This window comes from Phoxinus phoxinus, assembly GCF_949152265.1.
Source record: "Phoxinus phoxinus genome assembly, chromosome: 10".
Lineage (NCBI taxonomy): Eukaryota > Metazoa > Chordata > Actinopteri > Cypriniformes > Leuciscidae > Phoxinus > Phoxinus phoxinus.
The window spans coordinates 21870907-21890171 of NC_136885.1; the positions used below are offsets into that span (position 1 = coordinate 21870907).

Consider the following 19265-nt stretch of genomic DNA (forward strand, 5'->3'; position numbering starts at 1 on the left):
TTCATGTACACTATATTGTAATGTAGAAATTTGGTGATGGACAATGTATCTGTCATCAGGGAGTATGAGTATTAACACACACACACACACACACACACACACACACACACACACACACACACACACACACACACACACACACACACACACACACACACACACACACACACACAGGCAGACACACAATGCCTTTGAAACTTCAGCTGCTGTGTGTGGCCTGATTGTCTGCCATTCAACACAGTATATGCTGCTTTTCAGTGCCAAAACCTTTTCCATTCACTCATTCTTCATCACTCTCTTTCATTCTCATGCATTTCTTTTTCCTTTTATTCAAAAGACTAAAATATGTTGTAATTTCACAGAGATTTGGCTGACCCTGGCAGCCTTTAGGGAGGCAAGAGCCAATGTTCTACGGCGGATATTGAATTTAGACATGTGGAGCTCCACAGACTGTGAGGGGGAAAATAGCTCCCCACATCTCATTAGGCACCGCGGTCCGGATCCAAACACTGAGCTGATAGAGCCAGTGAACGCATCAGCACCCTATCACCATGCAACAAAGGGTTTCCTTGATGCCAACGTTTTCTTCACTGAGGTATCAGGATCATCTCACGGCAAAATGTGAGGACAGAAAAAACGGTACCATTTATAAAAAATACCAGAAGCAAATGACATTCTTCTTCATACTGAAATACTACAATACATACTGAAACGTTTGCTTCTGCATCTGTACTCGATGGCCACCGAAACTTCTGATGTAGTGCACTGCAGTGGATGAACATTTTGAGAATGAAAGAAACTTGATGAAGTATCACAAAACAGGACAAAGCAATATTGATGCAATCCACTTAAAAGAACAGTTTCATGTGTATCATTGTATTGTTCAAATGGTCAAGGTTGATATGGGATTTAAAACGTAATTAGTAATTAGTAATGCAATACTTTTTAGAGAGATTAATTAGTACAGTAATCTAATTACACTGTTGAAGATGTAATATAGTAAGGAATCCCTTTTTTAGAGTAACTTACACAACACTGCTCACAGCCTTGTTTTCCGCTACCCTGACTAGTCTATTAAAGAAATGGCAAGTAAAATTGTATTTTTGTAAAACAATTTATTTAATGTTGTTTATTTATTTTAAAAAAAAATATTTTTGCAGTGTATTAATGAAGGGAATATTATTTTAAGTTAGCTTAGTATTGAAGAATTGTTTTACATTTATTTATTATAGAAATTATCACTTCATTTGACAATGAATTTGCACTTTGCACTTTTTGCCTATTTATTCATTAAAAGCCCAAATATGTTAATGGAAGTGAAATTATGTAATTCTTTATCATTTTCATCCACAGTCATGACATTCTCTCTTTATCATCACAAGCCTAAGACACTGCATGCACAGTTAGATGTATTAAAGATTGTTCTGAAATCTAATTTACATATAGAGGGGGATCCCATTAGAACCCCCCCAAAAAACAAGTGTAGCTTTAAACAGTTTTAATCATTTTGATTCAGTCGGATTTACTAAGAGTGCATGCTTGTGCAGATTGAACTTGCATCAAGTCAGACATCTGTTTTCAAACAATACACATTTCACTATGGCACTTCATAAGTGTGTATTATTGCAAAATATTGTGTCAATAAATATGTTTATTGTCCATTTTCAACATGTTTGCTGCTAAGTTTAGAGTAGTGTGCTATATATCCATGGTAGAAATAGGCTTAGGCGGACAGTATGAATATTGTAACCTGTAATATGAATTGCTTTTGAGTGCGATGTGAAACAGTGTAGGACAGTTCAGTCCACTTACACAGCTGTGACTTCAAATGACATGGTTTATTACATTAGCCTCTTTGAAGCTGCTAATGTGTCATTTTGACATGATAATAGCTGGCAGATATGACATTGCTTGAGCAGCTATTAGTTTCATTGTGCCGCAGGTATTTGTGTCTAATAACTGTAGTTTATTTGTGGTACACTGTCTGTCTGAATGCATTTTTTTGTCCTAACTTATCCATGCAATCATCTCCCTGTCAGCCATTTCTATGCGCACTTGTGATTTAAATACCATTTCGCTGCCAGTTGAATTGAATTGAACGGAAAATCACATTAAGCTTGGTGTCTAGCTTCACACATACACACGCTTTTGAATGTCAGTTTCTTTTCTGGTCAATACTTACTCTGCCACCATCACATCTCACTTACTCCATACTGCAATACATCATGGCAGTTGTCAGGTTAAAAAAAAATACTTCTCTATTTCCACTCTGCTACCCAGCGACATTTGCAAAACGACCAGGCCGAATGGCCCATTCAATAGCGTTATTTATTGAGATCAATCAAGTTCATTTAAGCTTCACTCAGAGCCACAAAACTCATTTAACTTTCCATTGGTTCTCTGAATGTCAAAGTGAACAACAACCATGGCTCTCTCTCTGCTGCTTTGCTCATGGTCTAAAAGACTTCGAAAGCGTTTAAGGCATTAGACGTCGGCATTCAGACAAAGAACGTCAAACTCGCTTTGAAAAGTATAAATATGATCTGGGATTTTTTTCAATCTCCTCATGAAACCCTTATAAATCGACAGACCCATATTTGTTTTCACTGGTGATTCATTTTGTCTGTAATTTATGAGACAGAGGAATCGTAAATTTTAGTTTATTGTTCTAAGTAATGATTCAGGCTTTTTTTTATCCATTTGATTTTTCTGTCATGACTATCCAGCAAACTTTTTTTGTATTTTCTTTCAAAGTAACAATGCGCTAAAGTGCTCTCTTCCAAGACTGCAAAACATAGGCAGATGAAATATTCCACTTCATCATTTTAGTCCGGCAGAATTCATTAATTTGCAAATGTATTTTCCTCTAATTAAATCCTTTATCTCCTCTTTCCCCTGACACACATATGTCCTTCTTCCAATATTCCAGATGGAAGAAGAAAGGCAAGATGTTGACAGCCTTGAGGAGGCAATGGCATTCATTTTTTAAAGACACACGCTCAGATCACTGTTATTTTGAACATAAAGCAGTTACAAAGAGATACAAAAACGCCTATGACAGCTCAGTAACCATGAACTCAAAATGGGCCATTCTTATTTTCTAAATGGAATATCGCAGTGTTTATTATAAAATATTTTTCCATGCACATCATTATTATTATTTTTAATTCATGTACCTTGATAATATAAAATCAAGCACGGGTTTACAGGTGTGAGGGATCATGAGATCACAGCAATAGCGAACCACAAACATCCAATCAAGTCGTGATGGAAAACTCAAGTTCCACCCTACGTTTTTTCTTGTTTGTGAAGTCGTTTCACTTAAATACAGTTGACAGTTTCCAGTTTTGCATCATACAAAGATACAATACCATGGAGCCTCTAAAGTGACTTTCGCAGAAAAGAACAGAACAAAACTTTTGTTTTTTTCTACAAAAGTCACTTTAGGGACACCATAGACAAGACAGTGACCAGTATTAATGAACTGTTTTGGCATTGATCAAACTGTATGGAATCCAATTTCCACATCAGAGTTGTGATGTTCACCAGCAACACAATCCTTTGCTGGATACGCTAGCTAAGAAGCCTGATAGAGACACCAAGCACACCAGCATCCAAAACACAACATATGCTTGCAGCTTGTCTCCAGCAGGCTCTTTTTTTTCAGCAGTTAATGTACATCATTTTGCACATTTTCCAGTTCAAAATACCTCTGAGGCTCCTCTTTATAGAACAAATTCAACTGCAATCTGACACAGGGACAATCCTTTCAGCAACAAAGGTGAGAAACACAGCCCCTGAACATTGCTGCACACAGGTGCAAAAGAAAATGACAAATATGTCCTTGTTCATGCCCTTGTAGAGTCCAGAATGCCAAATCCCCACACTAATTACGTGTCAAACTATAAGACTGACAACTCTATTAGCCTGTTTTTGTATAGCCAGCGAGTGTATGGAGTTGTCTTGTACAGATGAATAGGCTGATTATAAATGCTTGTCACATATGCATGATTCAAGCCTTATGCTTTCTTTGAAATTTCTTAGGAGCCACACATAGTAAAATCATGTGCTTATTAAAATAGCACCCGTCAATGTGTTTTCACAGTGACCATGGAAGCAGTGGCGTTTTCATAGCATTAATGTTCTTATGGTATCTTTGTGTGGTGTATTGGGATGAATCATTTTCAGGGTGTAGTAAGTATCGCATTACTGTATGTAACGTTTTACTTTTTATGTTTTCAGAGGCATTTCCAATACCTTAGAGCAAAGAACCAGACGGTTACTGCAGAGAGCTACACAAACACCAATTTAAACAGGGTTTTAATTAGGCTTCTCTTTATTCAACCTCTTCATTCCAATAATAGTCCTTGAGGGATACCATTAAATTGACTTTTAATGTGTGTGTTTAAAAGAGCAACGCTAAGTAAATCTTTTATGAACAGCACTGCACTGGTCTGCCTGAGAAGGAGATAGTGACAGATATTGAGTAAAACGGATATTTTAAAAGTTCAACTGTGAGACAGATTAATTACCCTATCACATATTATAATCACAGTTATTAGTATTACTTAGAGGCTTTTATAACTGCTGATTTCATCTGATGTGTAAAAATAATGGCAAACTGAAATGAGAACGAATCCTAAGAGCTTTCATTTGGCCTGAGGACACTGAGGACATTGAAATCCATCAACCCTCAAGAAACCAATCAGCGTCCATGAAGACAGTTCAAACAATGGCGATACCCAAGAACATTAAAATTTTAACACAGTAATTGAAAGAGGAAAAGCAACAACACGACCGTAGAATCTGATGTTTGACGCTACAATACAATTGAGCCAGACTCAAAGGCACTGACATAAAAACAAGAACATACAGTATTTCCAAGACTTTCCATTTTCCTCATCAGTAAAAATATTTGTATCAATAGTTTGGACAAGGCTACTGAAGAGGACTAAGTAAAATACAATGCACTGACTATATTTCAGACTATTTTGTCAAGAAGGAATTTAGCAAAAGATTTAATTAAATGCATCCACTTGAGTATAAATGCTTAAATTCCGTTTGTTATGGAAAAATGCCCCATAAAATGACAATGGAAAAATATTTTCCAAACTCCAACGGGCAATGTTAATAAGCAAATCTGAAATTAAAGGTCTGTAAGGTGCAGATTCTGACATCCACTGCTGCTTCAATGTATATCGAATGAGGGATTATAATCAAGGTAGGCCTATCAATCAATGTTTTCCTTCTAAATATCAAACGAGTTGAATGACTTCTCTAAGCTTATGAGATTTTACTTGGTTATAGAAGTTACCAGTGTGGTTACTGAAATGTTATTTTCATGTATTCTCTAATGTCTGTATTTGATATCTGAGAGGTGACTGAGGGTCTGGCCCATGCCACGAATGCAGTAATAGTGCTTGCTCATTTAGCCCGGCTTCCAGAGAAGAAATATGGACTCGTTTTGTTTGAGAAAGGTCTTCAGTATGTGTTTAAAACATATATCTGTTCTTACAACTCACTATGACGACTATAGGTCACAAGGGTCATTGGAATCCATAGTTTAAGTGACCATTTCTTAGTTAAAGTCTTTACTTTACTGTGTTAGATTAAAGTGTCCTCTCATTGAGAGAAAGAATGTTATCTGGATGTTTTGGGAAGAGTCTCCTGTTTAAAGTTAGAGCCCGACCAAATCCAACCTTGAAGAAGCTGTGTGTGTGTGTGTGTGTGTGTGTGTGTGTGTGTGTGTGTGTGTGTGTGTGTGTGTGTGTGTGTGTGTGTGTGTGTGTGTGTGTGTGTGTGTGTGTGTGTGTGTGTGTGTGTGTGTGTGTGTGTGTGTGTGTGTGTGTGTGTGTGTGTGTGTGTGTGTGTGTGTGTGTGTGTGTCTTGGTTACAAGAATTCCTGAGTCTTGAAGACTTCTGCCTGATGAAACTGCAAACTATCTTCAGTAAAACCTTTCTTTTATTTATTACAATTCAGACTCTTGTCTTAAATTGACTGCACTTCTAACTCCTGGTCTCAATTTATCATATCTGGCCCTTGGGTCGTTAACTGTAAATTCTTTATAACTGTAAATTATAAAACATATTTCATTTGCTATTGGAGGACAATTTCGCTTCAAGAAAATGGTCATTGAATTACATCAATGGCAAATGTAATTTACTGCATACAGTATGTCATTTAAAATGTTTTTATGTATATATTTAATTTTGGATGCTTTCTAAAATTTTTATAAAAGTTCAGAAATATTGGATAGAGTCAAATTTTTCTATTAAAAAAATTCCCCCTCTAGTAACTACCGTACCAACCATGTTGCCAAATCAAAACACACTAACAAATTTGTTACTGACTCTCCTACAGGGCCAACCAACTAATTTCCTTGTTTCTTCAGCCCTGCTGGCGTTCATAGATATTTACTGTGAGCTGATGAGTGACCAATCAGTGTTTCATCGATTAGAGGTGTAGAGAAGACATGTGAAGATCTGATAATGAGACAGCCAGACAGAAAAAAAAATACAGTTTGTTTGAGACACTGGAAATACGTATAAGCATTCCGACACACAGTAGTCTAGTACTCCTCTTTAATAACATTTCAAGTTAATAAATTAAACAAAAAAAGAAAGAGTTTTCACTCTATTTTTCATTTAGCAGGTATTGGATTTTAATTTTAAGGAAGATTTACGATTAGGTTTTCTAATCCTTTTGGGAGCTGCCATGATTAGCTTGGTAATTAACTCTTTGATGCAGTTTCCGCCTTGAGATAGCACTACTGTCTGCTTAATACACTTTGTCGATTTAGTTATCCGGTTGTTGTGATGACACCCGCGTCGTAATCCTTTAATCCTTAAAATATTCATTCTTCCCCCAGTTCTAATTAAACACTAATATTTGGATTAATTGGAGGTTGTCTGGGTCTCTGTGGAGATAAAAAGGGATCTGTGTGGGGCCTGAAGCTGAATATGTGCGGTCGCACTATATATTTTATTATATTTCAGCGGCTGCAAAAATTATTCAATTGCGGGTTTTAAGGACTGTGGTGTGTTTGCTGGTGACTTTATTCCCATAGGGATTGGTCATTGTCCCGTAATGCACTTATTGGTTGAATGGAAAATAACACATTACATAAAGAATATCGAGTTTACTAGAGAGAAAATGTTATTTTGAAGTCTTATTTTCATATTCTGTCTTGGAGAGATACAGACATACAATTTCATGCTGTCACAAAATGTGAAAGGTGAGAGATGTTTATTGTATCTGTCAATTTCAACTTACCATTGGATTCCGATTTCTGTCAAATATGCATTGGCTCGGAATGAGAGCATAAAACAAATATGACACATTCTACATTCACGTGAAGGGCCACTGTCATCAACTGTCAAAGCAGAATATAAAATTTACTGCAAAAACATCCTTTGGTGCATATTCCTTTATATTTTCATTGAAGCGTGTGTGTGTGTGTGTGTGTGTGTGTGTGTGTGTGTGTGTGTGTGTGTGTGTGTGTGTGTGCGTGCGTGTGTGTGTGTGTGTTGAGTTTAGACACTCTGTATAGGCTATATTATATTCAGCTCGTTCCTGATGTAATTTAAAGGCTGTTCCATCCAGACAAATGGAAAATGCATTGAGTATTGTGGTGCATGGCTTTATAAATAGAGAGACAGATGGCTACACCATTCCCTGTCTGTAAAAACAAATCTCCAATAAGCAGAAAACATTACAGTTATAACACCGCCACGCTGTCTTTGGATTAAAATGTGCTTTGTTGTGTATGTGGCTTTATTTTAAATTGTCTATGGTAGGTTGCATTGCAATTTGACATCTAACATTTTGCGAGAAATTGGTCAATTTTGTCTATATCGAGCTTGGCTTGTGATGGATGACTGGTTGATAATAATTGGTTTCAAAACTGCACTGACCACACACATGAAAGAATCAGTGGGTGTTTTTTTATTTTATTTGTTGAGGTATATCTGTGACAGAGATTCTCTAGACGACTGGAGTCAAACCAAAGACTTGTCAGTAAAGTTCTCCGAGCATCAGCTCTCCTGCACTCCTCACCTGCTGCTGCGGGTTACTTAGAAGAGCTTTCCTGTGGAGAGGAGAGACGGAGCAAATCCCCATGTCAGAGCTGCGATGTTTGACACAGTTTCACTTCAGAATGCAACACGAAACACAAACAGTCTTAAAAATCTTGCATGCTGGAGGTTTTTCTCATTTACACAGCAATGTTGCTGAAAGCTTTCAAATTTGGCCTCAGACATCATTTACATGTCAGCAGACATTACTCGTGTCAGTTAAATATAGCTTATAATTCAAGTCGGATTCAACTAGAAGTATGACTGCTAATACATTTATAATACCTATGCTGTATTTGGTAATTGTAATGTGATATATAGAATATGTAGGCCTACATTAGAGTTTTATCATATCCTGTTTTATTTACACAAGTCAATTCTCTAGACATGGTACGATTATGAAGGATGCACATTAGATGAAACTATATGTAAACACACACCAAAACAAACAAGCTGATTTGGGAAAGTTATTTAAACTTCAAAACACGCATATTTGATTGGCTAGCAGGTGGTGACAAGTCACTGTCTGCATCTGAATATGCATACTTCCCAGTATAGGCAAAAAACAGGCAAAAAGAAGAAGCCACTTAATACTTCAGGCAAGATTCTGAAAGAACCAATAGGCACTTTGAGGCCGGGGGAGATGATTTGTAAATAGCAGTGAAACAGCACAACGCTGGTAGGTCACATGGCAATGACAACATCCCGAATGTAGAATGTCCAGATTATATTAATACCACTCATATTCATACTACCGTAACACACATTTGAACAGTTTCTTGAACAATTTCACTTCCTGACACTTCTCTATCTAAATAAAGGCAAATATATATATATTGAATATTATTTATTCAAAAAAGTTCCTACTCAGCGTACCATTTTGGGTAACACTGTAGAATAATGCCCCATCATTCATTAATAGGTAACTATGCATGAATGCAGGACAAACGAGTAGTAGCCTACTACATTAACACTTCAGCTACTACTAATAACTAATATGGAAACAAGCGTATCTATTTAGTAAATAATATCAAATACTGAGATAGTTCCTCATTAAGTAATCAATGATTACTGAATGAGATTGGATTCATTAAGAACTCATAACTAACTATTACAAATGATAAAGCATTACTAATTAATTACTAATCACAACACTAATTAGTGATGCATTTTATGACTATATTTAGAGTAAAGACGATGATTGATAACGTCTCAGACACACATTAATGTTGTGGTTAATTAAATGGTAATTCTTTATAATTTGTCATAGTTATTTGCTACAGTAGTTATTAATGAGGCTAATGTCTTTCGGTAATTATTGATTACCTAATAAGGAACTATCTTAGTCCTACATTTTATATTACTCACTGATTAGTTAAGCTTGTTTCCATATTAGTTAAAAGTAGCTGTGTGTTAATGTAGTAGCCTACTACTCATTTGTACTGCATTACTTCCTGTATAGTCACCAATTATTGATGTAGCATTATTCTAAAGCGTTACCCCATTTTTTACATAGACACTGTGTTCATGAGGGAGTCATTGAATAATTCACTCAACCGATTTATTCTATGAGACACGTGGAGCATTTATTAAATTTAAACTTTGCTTTGATTTTTATTTATAAATATATTTGTTGGCAGATGAAAAATCTAAAAATAAAGTGGCAAAATTGTTTAAAATGTAGGTTGCTTAATGTTACCTTCTTGTTTGTTGAACTGTTTTGTTGTAGCTAGTAATATCACACTCAGCAACACTTAGTGTTGAATGTTATTGGAAATGTCTGAAATTGATAAATGATGAGTTACATTACAATTATCCCTCCCCTTTCTTTCTCCATGTAGAACAGATGTACATACGTCACATTTTTACCCCCTTTATTTCACTAGTTTCTTTGATCTATTCAGCCCTTTGTGCTGCCATTTTTAAGGAGACAAGAAAACTCTTGGTTCAAACCCCACTAAACGTCCTTAATACCAGCGTCATGACTAATGCTAAAAATCTCTTATTTCTTACTGTCTCTCAGCTCTTCTCTTCCCAATTCCTCCCACCAGGTGCTTCCTTTTAAGAGCAGCTTTGAGAGGAAGTCTTTACAGGATTAGTGTTCTCTGTTCGAGCAGCCTGACACTTTCCTGAATCTCTGTTTTGAGAATGTTCTAGAAAGTTCACAGTGCTGACTACAGGATTACACAGAGTCCCGTTCCAGCCAGGAGGAAGCGCACAGGTAAGCCATTCATGAACACCACTGCACTGACAGTGTAAATGTCACTGGAAAACAGGTGCACTATTTTTAGCAGCATGAATATTTTAAAAAGGTTTCAAAAGATGTAAAACAAAAGGTTAAAACAAAAGGTTTGTCAAGCACTACAGCTGTGCTTTATATCTTTATAAATTATTTAATTCTTAAGCTATTCCTTCAATAACAATGGCTAACTTTGATCTCTGCAATGACAGTAAAAGTTACTGCCTAATGCACATATTTACTGCAGGAATTACCCTTATGAAGAGATTTAATGCAAATGAAGCTAGGGAGTAGTACTCCCTCCCTCTACTGAGTGAAATGACCCATGTAGCAATTATTTTTATTTTAACTGCAAGGTCAAACCGTTCTGAACATTTAAAACTGTCATTACATAACATAAGTTACATCACTCAGTTCTCCCCTCATTCCTCAGAAACATACGGCTCTATTTTCAAAAGATGAATGACAGAACAGCCTCCTTTTATCATAAAGTCGCATGCCTTCTAAAACTGTCATAACATGTCCTCCTAACAATCAATCCAATATCTATCTGAAAGGGATGAATACCGTATCTGAGTTTTTAAAAAGAAGGCCACGGCAACTAATTTTAACAGGCCATTTTGAAAGAGGCCTTGGTGATCGGAGCACTTGCCATCATTTTTTGTCACACGAGGAATAAATTAGCCACATTTATAATTTCATTCACACAATTGTGTCTCCAATACAAAGACACCATGTTCTGAAAACTGCATGAAAAATGTAATGCACATGAGGCCACCCATACATGTTTTTTCTATCTGTCGAATGCTTTCAGAAAATGTTTTATTTGAAATAACATTCATGTGGATTTATATATGATTTATGGCATCATTAACTGCTTGAAATATATAAGTTTCTTTACTGGAGGCAGCAGTCAGTATCCTTTATACTCGTATATGTCTTGAATTCCATAGCAAATAAAACAGAGTTCAACAGATATAGAGACAAAATGTGTTTCATTCACATTCAGAGCAGACGCCAGATTATTTTAAGCATACTTTTTTTTTGCAATACACTGACATGAAACAAAGTGAATACTGAGTAAATAAGTTGGCAGAATTATATGCAATTTTATTAAAAGAGAGTACGGTACATGAAAGCTGGCAATTTTGAAAATGCATAAACAACCACAGAAGTGTGATCTACCAGCCACACATCGATCAAGCAAGGGGCCAAATATTATCAAGTGATGGAAGAACTTACACTAAAGTACTATAGAGTTTGATGAGAAGAACCTCCTTTGACTTAATAATAATTTGAAAAGATACAGGAAGCATTTTCTCCACCTAGGACATTGATTTCATGACCACTAGTGCTGCCATGATTATGGTATTAAACATCTACCCTCTCATACCTTTTCCATCTTAAACAATCCCTCCTAATTCCAGTCCCCTGTAAAAGAAGCCTCAATTAATTATACAGTCTTGGTTGGCCTGAGTAAAGAGGAAAACATTAATTATTCATGTGTAATTTCTTGTGTGTGACTGTGAGGGAGAGAATTGATACATTTTGAAGGGCCAACTCAGTGTGAGACCAACTCCGTCATCTATCGAGGCTTCGTTCAGTCCCATTCTGTAACCTCGCTTTGTTCCCCTTTCTCAACTTCATCCTCTTCCTTGACATTTCTCAGCTTTGCCCTTTTCAGTTTCTCCATTTTTCAAACGTTTCCTTGTCATCTTTTCTGTTACCTCTCTGTTCACCCTTTAGCATGAGACTATCTCTGTAACCAGACCTTTTGTTTTATTAGATTGTGATTAAAAGAGAATTAGGTCATTCCAAAGCCAGCCTGAATACAGTTACAGTACAGAAAATGCTCAATGGTGCTGTGATTAATAGAATTGTTAACCCACAAATTTTAATTCTGGCATTATTTATTTATGTAATTTCAAACATCTATGCTGTTATTTTCTGTTTGGAATAAAAAAGGAGAAATAAAATCATTTTAAAAAAACGCCATAACATTAGTCCAATGTAATACAACAAAACACACAACTTCTTTTAAGGTCCAGAAATACCAATGAAGATGGACTGAGTTGTACGTGGATGAATAGTCCAGAGAGTTCACAGTCCTTGAGCAAAAAATATACCTCAGAGCTACAATAGCCACTTCAGGGAGTTTAGATGATAAAAGATGAAAACAACTCACACTGACTGTATCTGTACGGGTGAATATGAGTCAAAAACAAACCTCCTTCCAGTGGTGAATGATGAACTGCAGTAGCAAAGCCTTTGGCTGTAAGAGGTGTTGTTGTCTAAAATCTGCCTCATCTGATGACATTCACTTCATCTGCAGAAACTAGAGCCTTACAGTGATTAAAGCGTCATTTTTAGAAACAGTAAACTGCATTAGCATTGCTTTCTTTTGCCGGGCTTCCCCTTGTTTGTTTAAAAATATATATATTGTGTTGAGGCATCTCATTAGCATATTCCTCCTGAATGTGTGCCACTTTGCTCAAAGCAATGTGTTGTGCAAATGAATCAAATTTGACTATTCTTGACACCAAGGGGTCCGTGCATTATGAGAGTTAAGATATGGCAATGGATTTCCAGATGAATACATTTCCACATTTCTATTTTTTTTTTTAAACAGAACCTAGTGGCCTCTACATATTTCAGATATACTGTATATTGCACACTTTAAAAATTTGAAATACAAATGTCACCATATAATGTTTCATTGTAAAAAGAATATATTGCAAAAATATAACTTTTGCACAAGTCTTTGTGAAATATAAATGCAAGAAAACGAGGCAAGAAACAGCAATAAAACATATGATACTATAAAATATGATTGAAAATTGAAAGAAATCAAGTATACTCTGAAAATAATAACAATAATAATAACTTGTTTTAAGGATGTTTTGATATTTCTACTGAAAAACAAAACCATTGATTATGAAAATGACTTCCACGACTTTATAACGTTCCCCTCTCAAATTCACACCTCATGCTGTCGTTCATCTCCAAGCTGCCGACTCGAGGAAGACTTCATTTTCGTCACTGTCATCAAATTCATCTTCCTCTCCTCGCCCCTGCATCTTCAGTCTGGTGTTTGCTCTGTCTTCCTCCACCTCCACCTGCATGTCCATGTCATCACACCCTCTGTTTGCTGCCATCATCTCCTGTATCTTTTCCAGCAGCTCTCTGACCTGGTGGCTCTCACCCCTGGCCTTATTATTAAAAACATGATACCTGTTTCCACATCTGTCAACAAGCCACTGCAGGGCTGTCCCTTCACATTCGATGTGCTGCTCAATGGCTCTGTCTCCAAGCAGGTCTCCAAAACTGAACAGAACTATACTGTGATCCCAAACCGTGGAGCCCAAAAGCCCCAAATGGTCCTCCATCACCTTCCGCTCCTGCTCTTTAAAGGAACAGTCGACGCGAACGACCAAAATGAAAGCAACCGGACCAGAAGTGGATAGAGATGCACTCTGTGTGATTTCATCTTTATTCAGTTCAGGAGTTTGTTCTATGGACAGATGTTTCCACCAGCCAGGGGTGTCTATGATGTTGACCAGCTGTCCTCCAACCTCTCCATGTCTCTGAACACACCGGGCTGTTCTTCGTGATCCAAACACCTGCTGACCGAGGATAGCGTTCCCTGTTGAACTCTTCCCAGCTTCTCCATAACCCAGAAGCACAAGACACAATTCTGAGAAAGTCTTTCCGAAAAAGACATGGGAAACAACCGATTACGAATTGATCTTCAATAAAATGGTTGGTTGATGTTTTGATGTTTGACCATTCATGGCTATTTTCTTGCTCTAGACATTGAGCTGTGGTGCTCATGTGAGTGATATGGGTTTGAACTCGGCCTGCAACATTTACCAATCCAATTCCTCCTCTTGTTCCCTAATAATTTCCTGTCACTTCATGTCTCTCCAATACAAGATTTAAAAATAATAAAGTAAAAATAATAATTCAAGGACTTTTCAGAATTTTGTTTTGATAACAAATATTTGCTTTAGGGATATGATTGTAATGTCAAGTGTTTTGTCAAATGAGTTTTTCCCCAACAAGATTTGGCTCTGTGCTAATATGAACAAAAATATATACATTACTTGAAGCTCCTTATCACATTCTCAAAACAAGCACTCGGACTGAACTCAAAAGCTCTGCAGAATAAATAATGCATCTCGAATGACACAGCGCTTCTTTGATGCACACTGAACTCCGAGCAGACACGGTGACGCCAAAAACATTCTCATCACAATTAAACATGCTTTTTTTCAAAGATAAACTGAGACCATAAAAAAGCCACAAAATAATAAACTCAATTTGCAATTTGAACTCTGTAAACCTCCTCCACCACCACCACCACCACAATATATTATGTAACTTTTATCTTTCTCTGAATCCTCCCTTTGTCTTTTTCCTTTTTCAGATGTATTTTGCTGTCAGTTGTGCAGAAAGATGCATGTGCTAGATGTACCAAAAGGTGTGTGTAGAGTTTCGCAAATGCAGTGGAAACATCAACATCAACAATTACTTGTGTTTATGCAATACAAATGTTTATAGTCATTACATGTTTTCCCCTTTCATTTTACTTTTCTCCCTTATCTTTTTTTGTTTGTGCAGCACTTTAGGTCAGTTTCTGTTGCTTTTAAATGTACTGCTCTATAGTAAACTTTGACTTACCTTGACTAGAAGCATTCAGTAAAAGCAAATGGTCAAAAGTTTTCCTTTTATAAAATGAGTATTCCCTTAAGTATGACTGCGGACAAACTCCTGATGCAAGATTTTGTTTTTTATTTGAAAAAAAAAATCACAATTTAATGATAACTGTAACTGCAATTTTATTCATTTTCTAATGTTCATTTCTAAAAAAAATAAAAATAACATTTGCTATTTATTAATATTATTGTTATTAGCTAATTATTATACATGTATATATTGGGTTGGGAAAGTTGTAATTGTTCTGCATTTTCTGTGGATCCTTTGAATAGTATAACAAAATCAAAAACTGGATTTTGTTATTTATTTAATTACCACTTCTTCTGAACAATTCACCTGTACTGAGAAAAAACTTTGGGATGGGGGAATTTAAAAAAAAAACTTTTGCGTTCTCCCGGGAAACTTTGCGCTCCCTCCCAAAACTTTTGCGAATATTTGAATATTTGAAAAATATTTGCATTCCCACCGGAAAAAGTTTCGCGAGGGAACGCAAAAGATTAAAAAAAAAAAAAATCCTATCCCAAATATTCCCTTTAGGGTCTCCGTACATCTGTGCATGTTATTTAATTATTTTTTTAATTATTATTTTTTTAATAGAAAATATAATTATTAATTTTTTCCCTTGCAATGAGACTTAGTCTTCGTGGGCTGTTTGTTGATGATGTATGAGCTATTCTGTCTCATTGGATATTGTGTTTTACTCTGAAATGTCACATTACGGAAGTAAAATGGTTTGAGAACTTCATGTTGACTTTAAAAACATGCATTCAAAAGTGCAAAACCAGTATCTTACCCTTCATTGCAGTCTTCATCTTCCTCACATGTCTTTGTTTCTTTGCTCGTGCTTTTGCTTTCTTTTCTGCTGCTTTCCATTTCTGCTTCACTTCCTTTAGAGTCTTAGGGTCAATTTCATAATAATGGCCCTTATTTTGTGCCACCATCTTTTCTATCTTCTCCAGCAGGTTTGAGACCTGACTGCCGTCATCCCAGTTCTCATTGTTGAGGACATGATATCTGTTCCCACATTTCTCAGTTAGCCACTGTAGAGCCTCCCCTTCGCTCTCAATGAACTCCTCTACAGTCACGTCCCCCAGACAATCTCCATGGGTGAACAGCACTACGGTATGAGCCCACGCTCTCTCTCCAAGAAGCTCCATGTGCTCCGCCACTGATTCCTTCTCTTCTGCTGTGAATGACATGTCTACACGTAGGGTCAGCAGAAGCACGTGTGCTCCTGGTGGACATAGAGACACACTGAATAAAAGTTCCTCTTTATCCAGTTCAGGAGTGTCAATCACAGGGAGAGACTTCCACCATCCCGGGGTGTCCACGATAGTCACATTTCTCCCGTTCACGTCGCCTTGTCTTCTCGCACAAGTGGTGGTTCTCTTAGAGATGAACGACGCCATACTCAAAATGGTGTTTCCAGCTGAACTCTTCCCAGCTCTTCGGAAACCCAACACTATCATCCTCATCTTAGGAATGTGAACGTGCTTGTGACCTGGAAGGGGTTAAAAAACACGATCAATTAACCACAAATATCAACATTTTCTGTGTAAAATGTGCTTAAAGGGATAGTTCACCCAAAAAAAATATAATTCTGTTATCATTTACTCACCCTCAAGTCATTCCAAACACAAAAGGAAGACTTTTACCATTCACTGTAGCTCTCAAATCAAATATGGTGTCATTAGACAAGTTGCATCAAAAGATGTCAATAGAAGTGAGAATAAAAAGATATTGATCTTTATTTCTTTTTTTGTATTGCAAAACTACACACAAAGACTTCATTTTCTTCATTTGAAAACTACACACAAAGTTTGAGTACTGTAGTTTGAATAATTTGACTTCAGACACTCTGAAGACACTCAAGACAAGATGGTGTGTTTTTGTCTCATTCACTTTCATTAAATGGGGGAAAAAGCAACCAGACTACTCTTTGAAATGTATCCTTTACATGGGGGCGGGGGGGGGGGGGGGGGGGGGTCGCACTGATTTGGAAACACATGAGGATGAGTAAATAATGACAGAATTATCCCTTTAAAAATGGTCCGGATTCATGAGACATTTTTGAGAATAAATTTCTGTTTAACTGCTTATTTTCTAACTTAAAAAGAAAAGTTCAGCATATTTTGTATTGCCAAAAACATTTATTAGGAATTTTCTTAAGATAAAGCTTTATGTTCTTAAGAAACATTTGAGAACTTCTTGAGAATTTTCAAGAATTGCACTTAGGAACATGAAAATTCTGTCATTATTTACTCACAAAAAGTATTCTCGTCACTTCATAACATTACATTTGAACCACTGTAGTTACAAGGACTATTTTAACTATGTCTTTACTACCTTTCTGGGCCTTGAAAGTTGCAATGACGTTGCTGTCAATGGAGGGAACAGAAAGCTCTCAGATTTCATCAAAATTACCTCAATTTGTGTTTCCGAAGATGAACGATCTTACGGTTTGGAGAGACATGAGTAATTAATGACAGAAATTTCATTTTTGGTTGAACTAACCCTTTAAGAAATGTTTTAACTTTATTTTGGGGAATCTGGCCCCTGGTTCTTACCTTGCCGTACAAGCGGAGTCCCCCATTGTTCTTGTACCATCTTCCTCCTCTGGTTTGCTCTCATGTATCTCTTCGTCATCATTCCTTCTACCTTATGCAACCTGTCCATTTCAAAATGACAGCTGCCGTTTCCCGCGACCATCGCGTCTATTTTCTCCAGAAGCCGTGTAAGCTGCGTGCCAGTAGCTCTCTCAGTGTTAAGAACATGATATCTGTGTCCACATTTCTCCACTAGCCAGAGGAGAAGAGACTCCCCTTCACTTCCAATGTGCTTTCCTAGAGCTTGTTCCTGTAGCTGGTCTCTATACGTGAACACAACTATAGTGTGATTCCAGACTCTCTCGCTCAGAAGCTCCAGGTGTTCCTGCGCCGACCTCCTGTGCTTTTCTTTGAATAAAGCGTCAACACGAATGACCAGCAGAACCGCATGGGGCCCAGGAGGACAATGAGCCACGCTAAGCACAATCTCTTGTTTCTGAAATTCAGGGGTTTCTTTTACAAGGTAGTTCTTCCACCAGCCTGGGGTATCAACTACAATGACCTGCCTTCCGGCAAAATCTCCATGCATCTTCACACACTGGGCCGTTCTCCTTAGATGAGGCTCTGCATGACCTGTTATTAGGTTTGCCAAAGAGGTTTTGCCTGCTGCTCTGTTTCCCAATAGCACAATCCTCAAATCAAAGAGAAACTGGACTCCTGCCAATAAGAGACAATGCCTTTCTAATATCAAAAACATGATTTCTTGTTCCCTGCTGTCTATGGATCTAGAGATCGATTGTACTTAGATTTGAACCTTTCTTAAATATGAAATCAGAAAAGCACCAAGAATTTAAATATGTGAATGAGGGAACTTACCAAAGTCACTTGCTTCAGATGTAGCCATTGCTGCACTTTCTTATTCATTACCCTCCCTAAAATATTTAGAAATAATGTCACTTTTGGTTTGAATTAGCTACCGCACCATTTAAATGATACAAGAAGGTTAATAAAATGACTTCTGTCTTCAACTTTGTATTAATGTGTTTTTGTGGCACCAAGATCAAGCTAATGGATTATGCTTTTAAAATGACAAGATTATCACCCCATTCATTTACAGCACTTTTCAACAAGCTTTTAGAAGCCATTAGCTATCTGTGAAAAAATGAATAAGTGAGGTGAAAGGAGAAAGGGTTTTACCTTTGTTCTCATCTCAGCAGAAGAGCTGACAGTGAAATGAAGAATATTATTCTTGTGTGCACAACAAATATGAACAAAACTGGTTAGTCTGGCTGAACAAGTGACTCAAGACTTTTATAGATTCTTATCAGAAGGGGCTGTCTCCATTACATTGAACAATTTAGGTCTATCAAAAATAATCCATCCTACCTATTGTAATGAATTTGTGATCATAATGGCCATGGCATGTATGAGTGAAATATTGGGATTATTTGATCAGTGACATGGAAATAGAGTAGAATCTTAAATTCATATTATTATTTTCAACGTGTCTTTTTGTTTTACATTTTGAGCCCTAGATTTTCATTAAATATTAATATTAAATATGAAATTGAAATATCTAGTGTTACCACATTGAAAACCTGGAATTCAAAATGTTTTGTGAAATTATTTTAAAGAAACATTAATACAATTAATATATATTCACATATTTGCGCATGTATTACGATCCATCT

The 19265-nt window shown here is 36.6% G+C and overlaps 1 protein-coding gene across 1 annotated transcript; it reads right to left on the reverse strand.

Annotated features, from left to right (window-relative positions):
• Positions 1–12741: 12741 nt before the first annotated feature.
• LOC307006114 (GTPase IMAP family member 8) lies at positions 12742–18634 on the reverse strand. Its single transcript, XM_079626753.1, has 5 exons — positions 18451–18634; positions 17596–18291; positions 15822–16529; positions 14993–14997; positions 12742–14016 (listed from the first exon to the last, which is right to left on the reverse strand). The coding sequence occupies exons 1-5, from the start codon at positions 18476–18478 to the stop codon at positions 13309–13311; spliced, it is 2145 nt and encodes a 714-aa protein (XP_079482879.1). The 5' UTR covers positions 18479–18634; the 3' UTR covers positions 12742–13308.
• Between the last annotated feature and the right edge of the window lie 631 nt (positions 18635–19265).

What these genes read in the sequence shown, in the direction of transcription:
- LOC307006114 (XM_079626753.1), bottom strand. Translation starts at nt 18,478, where the DNA reads ATGGCTACATCTGAAGCAAGTGACTTTG. An exon ending in ATCTGAAGCAAGTGACTTTG is followed by an intron (nt 18,292 to 18,450) that starts GTAAGTTCCCTC and finishes TCTTATTGGCAG; the next exon opens with GAGTCCAGTTTCTCTTTGAT. An exon ending in GACTCCGCTTGTACGGCAAG is followed by an intron (nt 16,530 to 17,595) that starts GTAAGAACCAGG and finishes AACCCCTTCCAG; the next exon opens with GTCACAAGCACGTTCACATT.